This window comes from Lemur catta, chromosome 1 (assembly GCF_020740605.2).
Source record: "Lemur catta isolate mLemCat1 chromosome 1, mLemCat1.pri, whole genome shotgun sequence".
In the NCBI taxonomy this organism is placed as follows: domain Eukaryota; kingdom Metazoa; phylum Chordata; class Mammalia; order Primates; family Lemuridae; genus Lemur; species Lemur catta.
This window is the reverse complement of record NC_059128.1, coordinates 166,669,249-166,685,635: the sequence shown is the minus strand read 5'-3', so window position 1 is coordinate 166,685,635 and position 16,387 is coordinate 166,669,249. Positions and strand designations below refer to the sequence as shown.

General features: G+C 46.3%; 1 protein-coding gene across 1 annotated transcript in view; it reads right to left on the bottom strand.

Moving 5' to 3' along the window:
* BFSP2 (beaded filament structural protein 2) overlaps positions 1–16,387 on the bottom strand; it is a 54,875-nt gene that overhangs the window by 21,671 nt on the left and 16,817 nt on the right. Inside the window, exon 2 of the mRNA XM_045555909.1 lies at positions 857–939. Within this exon, the coding sequence (XP_045411865.1) occupies positions 857–939 (83 nt within the window). The remainder of the gene's footprint in view (positions 1–856; positions 940–16,387) is intronic.

Below are 16,387 nucleotides of genomic sequence, written 5' to 3'. Positions count from 1 at the left end.
CCACCCAGGGAGCTTCTGAAGCACAGAGCTCCAGGGAAATCCTCTCCAGGAGGGCAGACGCAGGCAGGGGAAGCCAGCGTCTACATCCTACCCTGAATCGTCCTCCTTTTCACAGGACGATCCTTTAACAAACATTACTGAGAACCTGCTAAGTGCCAGACTGGGAATCCCAAAATGAGGAATGTGGTTTCCATCTCCAAAGAGCCAGTGTGAAATTCCAGGACAGTGGCTGCAAACCCAAATGCCTTCAGGGGCTGAGTGGGGAATGTAGAGGAAGGACTATCAGACATGGGAACGGAATGCCTGGCTGCACATTAAGTCACCTAAGTAAGGTTTAAAATTGCTGAAGCCCTGGCCCCAGGGAACTCTGATTTAATTAGTGTGTAGGGCTTGTGCACTGGCATTTTTAAGTGCCCAGGTAATTCTAATATGCAGGATTGAGAACCATTGCTCTGAACCAGTAGTTCTCAAAATAGAGTCCTGGGACTAGCAGGATCAGAATCCCGAGGAACTTGTTAGAAATATAAAGTTGGGGCCCCTACTCCAGACTTGTAGAATCAGAAACTGTGAGGGTGGGGCACAGGCACAGCAGTCTGTTTCTGTAAGGCCCTGGGGTGATCCAGACTGCACACTCGAGTCTGAGAATCTCTGCTCTAACCCAAGTGGCTCTGGGAAAAATCTCTGAGCTCTTGGGGCGTCGTTTGTGTCTACAAGGAGGGGTTTGACCCAGATGATCATGGCTCTGGATTCCCCATGAGGTTGGAGATGAGTGAGGCAGACTCCAGGACAGCATTATCTGCACTGCCCAGGAGTCTAGGCGTGTGGAGGGACTGTCCCCTCTGCTGTAGAGCATTACCTCTCTTTAAAGTCATCCGCACCCGCCTGGATAGTCTCCATCTGCAGCATGAGCCGGGCATTTTCCAAGACTGCCTCACCCACCTAGAGCCATCACACACACCAAAGGAGACAAGGTCACTGGGACTGTCATGGTCATTTACCACTGTGACTTGTGTTGGGCACAGAGGCTCTGGGGAATTCACAGAACCTTTCTTATAGCAAACATATGTATATATATATTTTCAAGATGAGGTCTCACTGTACTGCCCAGGCTGGTCTCAAATTCCTGGCCCCAAGTGATCCTCTTGCCTCAGCCTCCTGAGTTGCCGGGATTACAGGTCCCAGCCACCACACTTGGCCTCGATAACAAATATTTTTAGAATTAAATTGTCCATTTCCAAAAAGGTGGTGATGGAGGGAGATAAACTGTAAAGCATAAAATCTAAATGTCTTGTAAAAGTTTTTTAGAGTTGGATTTTTGGGACACAAGGATTATTCACAGGCAGACTTGTTCACAGCCTCAGTCATAGTGATGACTTTTCAAGTTTCCAGGGAAGAGTTCTGGGTCCTTAAAATGAAGTTTTGCTGGCTTTCTTGGCAGGGCTTAACGTTTTCTGGTCATGGGTGCCTTTGAAGAGCTGATGGAATATCTAGATTAGTGCTGTCCAGCAGATCTCCCTGGGATGATGGAAATGTTCTGCATCTGCACTGTCCAACACGGTGGCCACACGTGGCTACTGGGCGCTCAGTGTGGCAGGGGTGATTGAGGAACTGAAAATTTAATTTTATTTACATTTGCTTTAAATTTAAGTAGCTCCATGTGGCTAGTGGCTACTGTACAGCGTGGCTCTAGAATTTGGTCCACCCTCAACACATACATGCAAACATAAACCTTGTGCAAATAGTTCAGGGTTTCACGGAGCCTTGAAGAGCGGTGTTCCAAACGTGGCTCTCGAACCCCTCAGGATCCCCCACAGGTGGGTGCTGGGGGGTTTTCTCCTCAACCTGAGAAACTCCTTTATATTACACAGCTACATGGCGGGATGATGGCTCTGATGGGGAGACCCAGGGAACACCTGGGTGGAGCCAAATCCCAGCCGCCCAGCTACAGGGGGGAAGTGACTGTGCTCTCCCCTTGTTGCAGTGTGGCTGTCCTACTTGTTTCACTTCACTGAATTTACCACTAGCAAAGCGGATCTTTCCCCAGCCTGGCCCTGGGGCACCCCGGGGAGCACTCCCTCTCCTAGCTCTCATCTCTCTCCTGTCTCTGACCCCTGTGCCTGCAACTCATTCACAGCCAAGAACAAATGGACTGACACAAGCTTAAAACAGTGATTTGCAACCTCTTTTAAAGTACCAGTCCTCCTCCCCCAAATTAAAACTTACAGAAAAGCCACGTTTATGCACACACACAGACACACATACACACACGGACACGCACGGACACACACATACAGAGTTGTCCCGTGGCTCCAGGACACCCCTGCAGATACCAAAATCCACAGATGCTCAAGTCTCTTACATAAAATGGTGTAGTATGTACATATAACATACGCACATCCTCCCGTATACTTTAAATCAGCTCTAGGTTACTTATAATACCTAATACAATGTAAAAGCTTATAAATAGCTGTTATTTATAATACCATCTTGTTTAGGAAATAATGACAAAAAACAAGTCTGCACATGTTTAGTACAGACACAAACATCCATTCTTTAAAAAATATTTTTGATCCGCGGTTGGTTGAATCCACACACGTGGAAGCCATGGTTACCGAGGGCGACTGCTTATACCAGTGTTCTCAAAGTGCAGGCCTGCCTGGGCCAGCAGCAGCAGGGTCACCTAGCAGCTTGTGAAAAATGCAAATGCTCAGACCCTATTTCAGACGTACAGATCAGCGTCTCCGGAGGTGGGTCCCAGCAATTTGTTTCAACAGGCTCTCCAGGGGCTTCCAATGCACATTGCACTTTGGGAACCATGTTACACACACCTGCCTCCAGGCCTACCCAGCTCCGCCAGCCCTGCAGCCAGAGTCCTCTGTGCCCTTGCTCGGGGTTGCCTACATCGAGAACACTGTTTTACCCCCTCACACCTCAGGCCTTGCTGCCTGAGAAGTCCTTCTCCACTTTAATGCTCATCCCAAACATGGCTCCCTCCATGAGGCTTTTCTATTCATTCACTCATTCATTCTTGCCCTCACTTCTTCAGCACGTAACCCCTGTTTACCTCATGCCAGGCTCTGTCCTGGTTGTTGGGGAACTAGCAGGTGTTGCAGGAGATGAGGTTAAAAAGGCTGTAGGCAAAGGCCATGGAGGGAAGGCCTTGGAGACAAGGGGAAGGAGGCGAGAGTGACTGGAAGCCACTGACGGGTTCTGAGCAGGGTACAGGTGTGCTCTGTGTGTTACAGAGACCGCCCCCTGCCCCCCCGCCTGACTACTGTGGGAAGGGAGGATCGTAGGAGGCAGGGGAGGATGCCGAGGGACCAGCCAGGAGGCTCTCGTAGTGGTCCAGAGAGTCCATCTGATTAGTGGTGGTGGCTTTGACTAACCATGTGGCTGTAGACAAGCAGACTGTTCTGAGATGTATCTGGGGGACGGAGTAGTTATGGGGAGAGTGAGGGAAAGGACTCAGGGACAACCCTGAGGTTTTTGGCCTGAGCTGCTGCTGCACGCATGGTAGGGCCTTTTGTGATTCTCTTCCTCCCTTCTTGGGTCCCTCCTGCCTGATCACACCCACCGCTGTGGCGCATCCTCCCTGGCTCACCACAGTCACCGTAAACGCTTCCTAGACGGTGACAGTGCTTTCCGATTCTTGCACCTAGCTCCTCCACCCGCCAGCTTGGGCCGGTCACTTAGAGTAAGTAACTCTAAGATCTGGTCTCCTCACCCATAAAATGAGGATGACAATGCACCCTTCCTCCTAGGGTTGTTGTGAGAATTAAATGAACCAACGTATGTAAAGCACCCAGCAGACTGCCTGGCACAGAGCGAGGATGCCGTGAACGGCTGCCATTATTATTATTGTTATTTGTCTTTGTACAAAGCAGTTGTTCAATGACTGCTGAATGAATCTGATGGGCTTGTGCATTCTGGCACGGATCCCGCTCCACTTTTCAATGCACAGGCAGTTGAATGAAGACTTCCATCTAGTGGCTTGATATATATATATTTTTCCTTTCTGTTTTTCCTGTCTGTAGCCATTTGAGAAGCCCTGGTCATTTGTGCTATGAGGATGAGGATTTCATCCCCTCCTATTTCTGTCTTCATGGCAGATGTAGTTGTTAAACGAAGGGAGCTGGCGGTGGCGGATGAGAGATGTGACCATCACTGCATTTAGAAAAAGGCAAAGACAAGCAGCATTTGACAAAAGGTTATCATTTGGGCCCAGGGGTACAATTAATGCTTTGTTTGGAGTTAAAGATATTGGCATCCTAGCAGCTAGAGCTGCAGGCCGGGGGAGGAGGTGGGCAAGGCTGGGCTCCTGGGAAATTAAACTTAGCTGGTGCAGGGGCACGATGTGATATTCCCTTGGAAACCTTCCCACATTTATGTGACTTTATGTGACTTTCAAGTTTAGGATGGATGCTCAGCATAACTTGCTTCTAGCAATAAATGGAAAGGAATAATCATCTTTCCCTGGCACCCCGGGGACACTGCTCTTACTAAGGTGGCAAAGACCATTTCATCACCAAGCTCAGCAGATGCGTCGCTGTGCTCATCTCCACCTGCCAGCTGCATTTGTCCCAGAAGATGTACTTTTCTCTGTCGGCTTCCAGGACAACCCCTCTCTCCTGCACTTCCTCTACTTCATGGACCATTCTTTTGCACCAATCTCTCCTCCACTAGGTCTTTCTTCCTTATCTGAACTCTATATATTTCTCAGGAGTGGGTCTTCAGGCTTCTCTTTATCCCTAAGTGATCTGAGCTATTCACGTAGGCTTAAATACCATCGTATGAGCTAATGACTTCCACGTTTATGTCTCCAGGTCAGAACGTTCCTCTCAGCTCCAGACTTGCATATCCACTCTTTCCTTGAGGTCCTCACACTTGGCTGTTTCTCAGATATCTCAAACTTAACACGCCCCTCAGTGGAAATCTAGATTTTTCCCCTCAAATCCTCGATTTCCCCACCTCCCCTTAATCTTCTCCATCTCTGTCAACAACCCCAACACCTACTCAGAAACCAGGGGGTCATCTTGAGCTCTCACTCTCATCTGCCACACCTAATCCAGCACTAAGTCTAGTCAATTCTACCCCACGACGTATCTCAAATCTGTCTACTTCTCTCCACCTCTCCTGATGCAGGTCACCATCATGCTGTCCTTTACCATGGCAACATCCTTCTAACTCCCTGGATCTGCCCTTCCCCCTCCAATACATCCTACATCCTGCTTCCAGAGTGATAGTCTTAAACTCTTAAAATCAGATCATGTCACTGATTAAATTGAATTAAAACTCTTCAGAGGTGTCTCTTAGAAGGAAACTCTAACTTCTGACAGTGGCCTTCAAGTCCCTGCATGCTTGTCACTCTTCCATTGCTCACCAGGCGCTAGCCATGAGTGTGTCTGGTCTTTCTGGACCACACCGGTCTGTCTCTCTCCTGCCTCGAGGCCCTAGCACAAGCCGACTGCTCTGCCTGGCCCACTGCTCCCGTCTTCTCTGCATGGGTAGCTCCCTCGTCCTGGTGGCCTTACCTCTGCCCCTCTTTGCCTGGTTGGCTCTCTTTAAAACACCACAGCTTGTAAGTATTATCCATTTTTATTTATTGGTTTATTAATTATTTTCTCTGTATTTGCTCCTTGAATATAATCTACTTGATGCAAGCACTTCCTTTCTCTCCTGTTTTCTGTTCTATCCCTCGCACAGTATCTGGCATAGTAGGTACCAGCTGGATTAATGAGCCCAGCAATAGCTCTGCCTATTTATGGAGATCCAAGGCAGAGAAGACCTGGTTCCTACCCTCAGGGAACACCCAGGTTCTTACCCAATTCCAACCTGAGAATCACCTTCAACACTTCCCTCTCCCTCATCTCCAAGCCGAAAAACTTTCAGTTCCCCATAGGTGTGCCCTAAATCCATTTCTACTTCATTATCCAGCTTGGTTCAGACCCTGATTATTATCTCTTTTCTGCTTTAACCTGATAGTTGTTACCTGGGGACCAAATATAAGAAGTCTAAGCACAGTGAGTTCAGATTATATCTGAAAGTGAACTTAGGAAAAATGTCATCAAGTGATGGAGAAATTCAGCCATCTCTGGAGACAGGTCACCCCCAAGCACAGTAAGGAGAATGAGAGACACCTGAGGGTGAAGGTTGGGCCTCACCCTGGAAGGCCAGAACAATGGACACTTCTGAGTCTGAGCTGCAAATAAGCCTTGACCTCACCATTAGACTGTGCTCTGGCTGAAGAAAGAATGCCTTTGTAGAAGGGACAGATGAGCTTTGTAGAAGGGAGTGAGAAGCTGGAACTGGTGGGTGTTGTTTATTTGCCATTGTTGGGCAAACAGGAACACCTTGGTCCCTAGGAATTACCCTCTGTCATGATGAGGACAAAGTTCCTTAGGCCCTACTTTCCCTGGAAGCCTCTTGGCTTCTCCAAGTTCTGGTTCTGGGCTCACCTGGCATTCTGCCTCCAGCTACCTTAGAAACAGGAGGGCTTGCTTTGGACGGCAGTCTCCAGTGCTAGACATTAAAGAGGTTTAACCACCACCATATATTTATAACATAGTCCTGCATGTATATATCAGAAGAGTTTGATTGTTGTGAGATAGCCCTTCAGGATTTAATTTTCTTCAGATGCCCCAACAAAATCTAAGTTGTGAGCACCAGGCACATCAAGATACAGTGACCCTGGGGGGCTCTGTTTGGACAGCCAGCCGATCTCCCTCTATGACATCTCTCTCTCTCTGCTTTCCAACCTCCCATCCTCCCCGTTTCAACTAGAATATTAAGATGCAGATTTGAACTCATGTTTTATTTAGAAACGTGCTCCTGAATAAACCCTGCCATATCCTCTGCGTCCTATGAACTTTTTAGTCTCATGTATGAGGCCACTCGCAATCTGAGCCTTGCTCCTCAGTCTAGTTTTATCTCTTCCTCACTCCCCTGCCATGAACTGAATAATTTTTCTGAACAGAATCAGGTCTTTCCAGCTTCCAGACCTTGACTAATGCTGCTCCCTTGCATGTCAAGACCTAACCACACCACCCTACCTCCATACTCTCCTTTGCCATGCGAACTCCTATCCATCCTTCAAAACCTGTCTCAGGCTGTACTGGGCATTCTCTGTACTCTCCATAGCCCCTGTGAGTATAGCTCAATCTCTGCAATTATCATGCTATATGTTGTAGTCTTTTCCTGTCTTTCTCCACCACTGACCTGTATGTCCTTAGGTCAGGAACAGTCTCTCATTTCTGCCTCCTCAGCACCCAGTTCAGTGCCTGGCACATAGGTTCTCAATAAATGTTATTGATTGATTGATTGATTGATTGAGACAGAGTCTCACTATGTTGTTCAGGCTGTTCTCAAACTCCTGGCCTTAAGCAATCCTCCTGTCTCAGTCTCCCAAACTGCTGGGATTATAGGCTTGAGCCACCAGACCAGCAAATAAATATTTGCTAACTGAGTAAATGAAGCAAGCTAGCTGAGGAAAGAAAATTAACACAAAACAGCAAATGTATAAGGCAGAACATAATTAGAGATATAAAATTAAATATAAGATGCCTAAAAAACAAAACTCAAATTTTAGAGCTAAATCTTCTTTATAAAACCCAAAAGAGAAGCAACCAAGAAAATCCAACCCAAACGTTTTTTGAAACACTTACTACGTGCCCCGGCAAGCCCTTCACAGGCATAAATGAGCTCATCTAATCCTGGTGCCCAAGGTGCGTGGTCATACAAAAGGGCGCACATCGGTCATTTCCATCATACGATGAGGAAACTGAGGCCCAGAGATTTTAAGTAACTTGCCCACAGTACTAAGTGGCCCAGCTAGAACTTAACTCAGACCTGTCTCACTTCATGACCCATGTTCTTTTTCTTTTTTTAAAAAAACTTTTTATTATGGGAAATTTCAACTATATATAAAGGTAGAGAGAGACCAGAATAATGATTTCCCCCATCCCTCCACTTCCACAATTGAAATCTCACAGCTAATATTAAAAAATCTCTTCTCCCACCAACTTCTACCCCCATCTTGGATATTATTACGCACACATCATTTGAAATATCTGTAAATATTTCAGTAGTCCTTGTCCTATTTTATAGCACTTGCATTTTAATTTAAAAATTATCAGAGGGATACATACACTTGATTTAAAAAGTTAAACAGTCCTGAAGACCTTATAAAGAGAAATATCTTCCTACGCCCGACATCTTCCTAGTCCCACATCCTACTCTCAGCAGTATCATCTCTTCTTTTGTCCAGAGCCTGCCCCCCTATTTCCACATATTTCTTCATTGCTCCAGTTATCAGCCACAGACATCATTTACTGACTTCCCGGCTGACGGATGAAGATTTAGTTCACTCACACTCCACCTCCCTTTTCCTTTATTGGCTATCTTGATCACATTAAATAATAATGCTCCATTTCTTGTATCAATTATAGACAGTTTCTTTCTCACACACTCTATCTTATAATCACAGATGTTTTATTTTCTAAGGTCAAAAGGGAAGACAAAAAACCAGTTTAATTACTAAACTGCTCTACTGATGTCTGTGTGAAATATAGGTCCTTTCTGCTAAGAATTATGATGTAGGTGGCCCTGGTTGTCAGAAGCTGTGGGCAGATAGCCAAGTCGTTGTTTTACTTCCCAACTAAGCATCCGTGGGCCTGCAGAGCGATGCCAGCTCTTTGATTACTCCTCGTAGTGCTCCCTCTCCAAGGCAGGCCTGCAGAGCCTGTGCTTGGCCAACTTGCCTTACCCTCGTGTTTGAATCATGATTCTAACATTAAATAGTTCAGTTTCTCTTCTCTTGTAAAATGGGGCAGCTTTATCCTGACAGTACCAGGTGCATAGTAAGCCGAACAAGTCAAACCCAAACATTTTTTACGTACTTACTATGTATTATGCCATGGTAATTCCTTCATGGATATTTGTTGAATGAATAAGTGACACACGTTTACAGAACCAAATACATGAAACAACGAGAAATCGATTCACAAATATCAGGTAAGCAAACATTTAAAAGGCTGACTATACCAAGGGAGGGGAGGCCGTGAAGAAAACAGAGCTCTCCTACGCTGTTTCTGGGAAGGTCGATCTGTACAGCCGCTTTGGAGAGCAATTTGGCAATGCCATATGAAAGCTGATGGTGGGCACAGGCCATTTGATTCCTATGTATTGACCTACAGCAGGGTTGGGAACTTTTTCTATCAAGGGACAGATGGGAAATATTTTAGGCTTTGTGGGCCGTATGGTCTTTGTTGCAACTACACAACTCTGGCCTTGTAGTGCAAAAACAGAGTGGGATTTGACCTGCCTATAGTTTGCTCACACCTGACCTAGAGAAATTCTCCCATATGTGCATGCATGAGAAAGTTCACGTCCCCTGTTGTTCGTAATGGGAAAAATTGGAAGCCTATCAACAGAAAAATTCATAACCTATGGTGTATACAAGGGGTCTCCAAAAAGTTCATGGAAAATGCATATTATGAAAAAACTATGCATGCATTTCAAAATGTTTTTGCACCAAAATGAACTTGTATGGTCTTGTTATAACATGTCTGAACAGGATCTAGTGTGAGGCTCTAAGAAGGATAAGACATCAGCTTGAAAAGAGCTCCTATCAGAGCAAAATGAAGTCCACTAAAATTGAGGCAAGAACAAACATCAAATTTATGATGAAGCTTGGGTGGAAGAATGGTGAAATCACTGATGCTTTATGAAAAGTTTATGGGGACAATGCCTCAAAGAAATCTCCAGTTTAGAAATGGATAACTCATCCTAAGAAGGGATATGATCCTGAGATGAAGCCTACAGCCACAGGACATCCACATCAATTTGAAAAGAAAAAATTTATCTTGTTCATGCTCTAATTGAAGAAAACTGACAATTACAGAAGAAACAATAGCTAACACCATAGACATCTCAATTGGTTCAGTTTACACAATTACAACTAAAAATTAAAGTTGAGCAAAGTTTCCACTCAATGGGTGTCAAAATCGTTGTGCCCAGATCAGCTACAGATAAGAGCAGAGCTTCCAATGTAGGTTTTAACAAGTGGGATCAAGATTCTGAGGCATTTCTTTGAAGAATTGTAATAGGAAATGAAACACGACTTTACCCACATGATCCTGAAGACAAAGCACAATCAAAGCAATGGCCTCCAAGAGGTGGAAGTGGCCCAGTCAAAGCAAAAGCTGACCAGTCATGGCAACGGTTTTTTGTGATGCTCAAGGCATTTTGCTTGTTGACTTTCTGAGGGTCAAAGAATGATAACATCTGCTTATTATGAGAGTGTTTTGAGAAGGTTAGCCAAAGCTTTAGCATAAAAACACCTGGGAAAGCTTCACCAGATAGTCCTCCACCACGACAATCGTCCTGCTCATTCCTCTCATCAAACAAGGGCAGTTTTGTGAGAGTTTCCATGGGAAGTCATTAGGCATCCACCTTACAGTCGTGATTTAGCTTCTTCTGTCTTTTTGTTTCCTAATTTTAAAGAATCTCTAAATGGCACTCATTTTTCTTCAGCCAATAATGTAAAAAAGACTGCATTGAAATGGTTAAATCCCCAGGACCCTCAATTCTTTAAGGATGGATTAAATGGTGGGTTATCATTGCTTCCGAAAGTGTCTTGCACTTGATGGAGCTTATGTTGAGAAATAAAGTTTGCATTTTTTATTTTTTACCTTGTAATTCTATTTTTCCACAAACTTTTTAAAGTCCCTTTGTGTACAATGAAATGCTACATTTATCAACATAGATAAATCTCAGAAACACAAGGAGTGGAGAAAGCAAGTTGCAGAAGGAAACAGTATGTGATGGTCAATTTTATGTGTCAACTTGGCTGGGCCATCTTGTTTGCCCAGATATTTGGTCAAATATTTTGAATGTTTCTGTGAAGGTGTTTTTGGATGAGATTAACATTTACATCAGTGGACTCTGAGTAAAGTAGGTGGTCCTCCACAATGTGGGTGGGTCTCATCCAATCAGCTGCAGGATTTAATAGAACAAAGACTGAGGTGTCCTGGAAAAAGTGGGATTCCACCAGCAGATGGCCTTCAGGCTTGAACTGCAGCTTCAGCTCTTCCCTGGGCCTCCAACCTGCCGACACCTTGAACTTGGACTGCTAGCCTTCATGGTTGTGTGAGCCAATTCCCTAAAATAAATCCCTCTCTCTGTACACGTTCTATGGGTTCTGTTTCTCTGGAGAACCCTGACTAATACACAGTATAATACAATTTCATATGAAGTTTAAAATCATGCAAAATAGTCCTATAAAGGGTTCATATACATATATAGTAAAACTTATATAGTAAAACTGTAACAATGTTCACGGGAGTGATAAGCACCAAATTTAGGGCAGCAGTTACGTCTGGGCAGGGAAATTGAATCAGGGTGGAGCACAAAGGGGGTTTCAATTGTATGTAAAAATCTTTGACTTCATGTCAAAAAGGTCTAACAGATAACACTAAGCACCAACAATGCTGAGTGTTGGGTACCTTTTTTATGTGTTCAGAGTATTTCATAATTAAGAAAAACAAATGAGGTGGCATAAACAAAATCAACCAGGAAATGAAAACTAGCACAGTGGTGGATGCATCCTGGGCCCCTATGTACAGAGAGAGGCTGGCTGGGACAGGCTTGGTGGCCAAGGCCGGCCAGAGACGCCCAGAGTAATGAAGGGGAGGGGTGTCCTGGGGCAGCCTGGAGAAACCGAGGTGTGGGATTCGCGGTGGACTCGGGTCAGAGGTGGGGCAGGTCACGTGGCTCCCCAGCAGGCCCTGTGTGTTTGCCCGAAGGTGGCCCCGACTGTCCTCTGACAAGACTTGTTCCCTGGGCGCTTGCCAATGTCAGAAGAATTTGTGCTCCTCAAAAATATGCTTGTGACTTGTAGAGGCTTAGACCTAGTTACCAGCGCTCCTTTCCTTTCCAGGTGTGGCTGCGGTGGCAGGTGTTGTCAGGGCTCTGACACACGCCCTTCTTAGCTGTTGTTGTCTTTAATCATTTTGTGTGCCTCCAGGCCCCCATGCATTCACTCCCCACAGCCAGCAGTGCCCCCAGGCACCGGGTCCGGGCCCTTCAGCTCCGCCTGCCAGCTGTGGGGACAGGAGAGCCCACCTCCCGTGCCTAGGCGTGGGACGGCGCTGAGGTTCCAGCTGAAGCCTGGGCTTGGCCTAAGATCCTTCCCGTGTTTGTCCCTCCCTATCTTGCTCTCCTGCCCCCTCATAGGTTTCCCAGGACACTTCCATAATATGTCACTTTCAAGAGAACCTTAGACTTGGGCTCTGCTTCTTGGGAATCCAGCTTAAGACAAGTGTTCCCCTTAGCCTGTGCCCCACTCCTGGAAACCCTTTGTCTGACCAGAGTGGATCTGGGTGCACAGGCTCTGTAATCCACCCACCCAAGTTAAAAGTCTGTCTCTATCACTCCCTAGCTGCGGACTGCAGAGAAGTTATTTAACTGCTCTGTGCCTCGGTTTCCTCATCTATAAAAAGGGGTCATACAAGCTAACAGCCTCATAGGCTCATTGTGAAGTTAAACGAGTTAAGATGTGCAAAACCCTCAGAACAAATTCTGGCATATAGTAAGTGCTCAATAAATGTCAGTTTCCTTAATCTCCACCGGAACTAAGGGACACTTAGGGGTAATCAAGGAACAGATATATTTTACCCCTGAACCCAGGCTGATTTGCTGAGGGGAACAAACTGTTCTTTGCTGTGAGATAAACCTCAATTTATCCCGATGGGACAGAATGTACAATCTAGTGGATTGTTGCCAGGGTGGATGTGGCTGATGCACTACTGGAAGAATTACAGAATAATCCTCACCCTTCCTTTGCCTGAGACTCTACCCCATGCCCCAACCCTGAGCCGGCTGAGGAGCAGGGAGATGGGCTGGGGCTCTGTGACCCAGAATGAGACTCTGATAGGCAGGAGATTAGGAAGGGCAGGAAATGCTCCCCCAATCTTGTATGAACATCAGCAAGGAAGAGGGTATAGGACTCAACGTATTAGACTTGGATTGGGAAACCAAGGTTCAAGTCTGTTTTTCACCAGACACCATATTTCTCATCTCTGAGCCTCAGTTTCCTTATGTGTTAAAGGGAGGCTGTGGGAATCTAGGAGGATATAGCCAAGGATAACATGCCAGTTTCCTTGAGCTGCCACACACTGGAGTCCCATCTACAGTGACAAAGTGAGGGTGTTGAGAATGTTGTAATTGCATAGTCAAAATTGTCCTTGGAAATCCCTTGGAAGGGCTCCATCTTGGACAGCCACGGTCAGGCCAGCACAGCTAGGGGTTTTCTTCAGCATTCGGATAAATTGTTCTTTCTTTAATTGAACTGCAGATGGATAGTTGGCTTAAACTAGGAATCATGTTATCTGGAAAGTTCCTAGCTTGAGATGCCAGCATCATGCTCAGCATGGCATAATGCTCTCATCATGAGAGGCATGTAGGGACCAGCCTGTCTGCAGAGCAAGCGAATGCATGCCTTCCTCTCCCACTCAGTACAGGGCATATCCTCCTGGAGGAGCAGAAATGCCAGCATCACTTACCACTTGAGTGGTGTTTGTCTCTCTCCCCTGCACTTGCTGAAGACACATTCCCCTGTGATGCTAGGTGTTAGGGCAGACAGTGGAGAGCCGAGCTCGGGGACCACCTTCCACATTGGAGAAGGAGGTCGCTGCAAATTTCCCTGCCATGTGCTTCTAGGCTACCTCAATCAGAAATCTTATTCTAGAGTTTTAGAATGTGAAAGGTTCTTGGAGACTATGAAAGAGGAAGAATCAAGGCAGAGGTTTAGTGGCTAGTCCCAGGTCCCAGATTGGGTCCTTTGCCTTGCAGAGTCCAGCAGCAAGGACTCATGGGAAGACCACAGGCTTCGACTTGGAGGGACAGGGCTCAAACCCGTCTTTGTCACTTGGTGATCGTGTGATGCTCTGAAAGGCTCCCTATTTGTAGAATGGGGATAAGGAAACTTTCTCCCCTGATTGCAAGATAATTACAAGAGGTGTATGCATAACAGCATGCTCAGTTGTCTGAGCTGAGGCTGCAAAGTCCCTGTGCTCCTCTTACAGCGCCCCAAAGGCACTTCCACCTTAAGGAAGCAGGTGTGGAGCCCATGACAGGCACGTCGGCCTGGGGTCACTTGGGAGAGCAGCCTGCGAGGGATACCATGGGGCAGCCGACAGGGGCAGAAGCTGGGGTCAGCTGAATGTGGGGCTTGTGTTTGCAGATGACCCAGCAAGGGAGTCTCAGAAGAATCCAGAAAAGTGTTCCCAGGAGAAAGAATCTGGTTTAAACTTTAGCCACATCCAGACACTGTGATACCAACTTACAGCAATTATCGACCAAAGAAGAACTTTCCTGCCCTCCTTTCCTTTCTTCCTGCTTAGACTCCAGCTGGGTTAGAAACAGGGGCAGGGGAGTGGGGGTTGGGAGAACAGCCAAAAAGAGAGATGAAGCCGACCTCATCCCCTCCCCAGGTGTTGGGCCCTATCTGGGATGGGGAGAAAATGAGGGTTGATGTGTTGAATAATATACTGACTAGACATTCTATTTACTGAACTGAGGCTATGTTTTGTGACCCAAAGTGAGGGTGAAATTTTTAGTTACCAGCAAGTGATCAGAAAAATCCTGGGTCCATTCATGTTTTCATCCACTACCCAAGTTGAAGGGATCTCGGGCGAGGTCCCTACCAAACCAAAGCTGGGTTTATAACCACACCTCGTGGGGCCAGGATCCAGCACACGCCCAGCGCCATGCTTGGCACATTCAGCACTCGACAGGGGTGGACCAATGTGTGGGTCTGTGTGCTCTTCATCCTGCCTAGATCTCTGGGGCTCCGAGTCTGAGAATTTTGACTCTTTAATATTTGAATTTGCATAGCGCCTGGTGCATGGTAGACTTGCATTCCCTGCCTGATGAATGAACAGAATAAAACTGAATTCTCTGCCAGCCCCACAGTAGCTACCGTGACAAGTGCCACACTGTGAGGCTGCTGGCGAGGAAGGGGGCAGGACCAAGCGTGCCACCATCACTGAGATTCTGTACTTACATGTGACACTAATTATACCCACAGGCTGGGAAGTTGTAGCCTAATTTCTGACACTGACAAAGGCTTTTCCCACTCGTGTTACTCCCCTTTAAATTTCAAAGGGATTGGGGCCATGATGGCAGGTGCAATTATCTCCCTCCTTTTCTGGAGGAGGAGGCTGAAGCACGGGCGATTAGAGGCCTGGGCAAAGTATTTGGTGAGCTGAGACAGGAACTCAGGACCCCTGACTCTAAACTCAAGCTCTGACCTAACCTCCAAATCAACACAAAATGCAACTGAAAGAGGAAAGGAGGGGCATTCTTCTGTCACAAATAGAACCAGAAGAGAACAGGAACAGACTTCCTGGCTAATATGCAAAGTCTCAGGGTAAAGTGAAATTTTATGGTTCATTTATAATCCTCAGGAAATTAGGAGATGTCGTGGAAATTCCGACATGCACAGAGTGACTTCAGCATGGCATGAATTGTGTGTCTGGCCTCCCGGGATCAAAGTGGCTTTGGCAGTGAGGAAATGATTACAGGAGTTCAGGACTTGACACAAATAACATTTTGCGGCCGAGTGGCTACGCATGCAAGACAGTACCTGGAGCAGCCAGCAGGTGGCGCCACTTGTCAAGAGAACCTGGTCAGAGGCGGTGGCCTGGGACTCCCCCATCCCAAAGCGGCTCTGGGACAACTCTGATTTGGACTGGAAGCCGCTCTGGGGTTGTTGACACCAAGTGGGATGCTCCTGAGACACCAGGGTCTACCTTTGGGTGCCATCGTGTAAATACTATTACTAATTCCTTCCTCCTGGGTACCGCAAAGTTGGCTTGGCAGATGGTGTCAGAAGGGCTGTGCAATGAACATGGTTATTATTATTTTAACTACTATAAATAACAATGCAAATTACTACTACAGTTTACTGGGTGCTTACCATGGCCAGGCTCTATGCTAAGTGCTCTACGTGAATTATATGATTTAATTCCCATAACAACCCTGTGGAAGGAATATTATCCTCATTTTGTAATCAGATCATTGAAATTCAGACAGGGTAAGAGATTTGTCTTGGGTCACAAGGTCAGTCAGTGGCAAAACCAGAGTTTGAATTTTATTCTTTTGGACTCTATAGCTTGCATCATTAGCCACTATGATATACTAGCTCAGTTTCCTTCCTTCCTTCCTTCCGTTCTTCCTTTGTGCCTGGCATTGTGTTAGGTTTTAGGTTCAGGAATAATCAGGCCATAGCTCTGCTCTTAGGGGTTCCCAGGGTACTACAGGCCCAGAAGTGCAGCAGTGGGTGACTGGAGCCGTGATGGTGGTGTGTCCAAGGAGGAGGAAGAAGGCC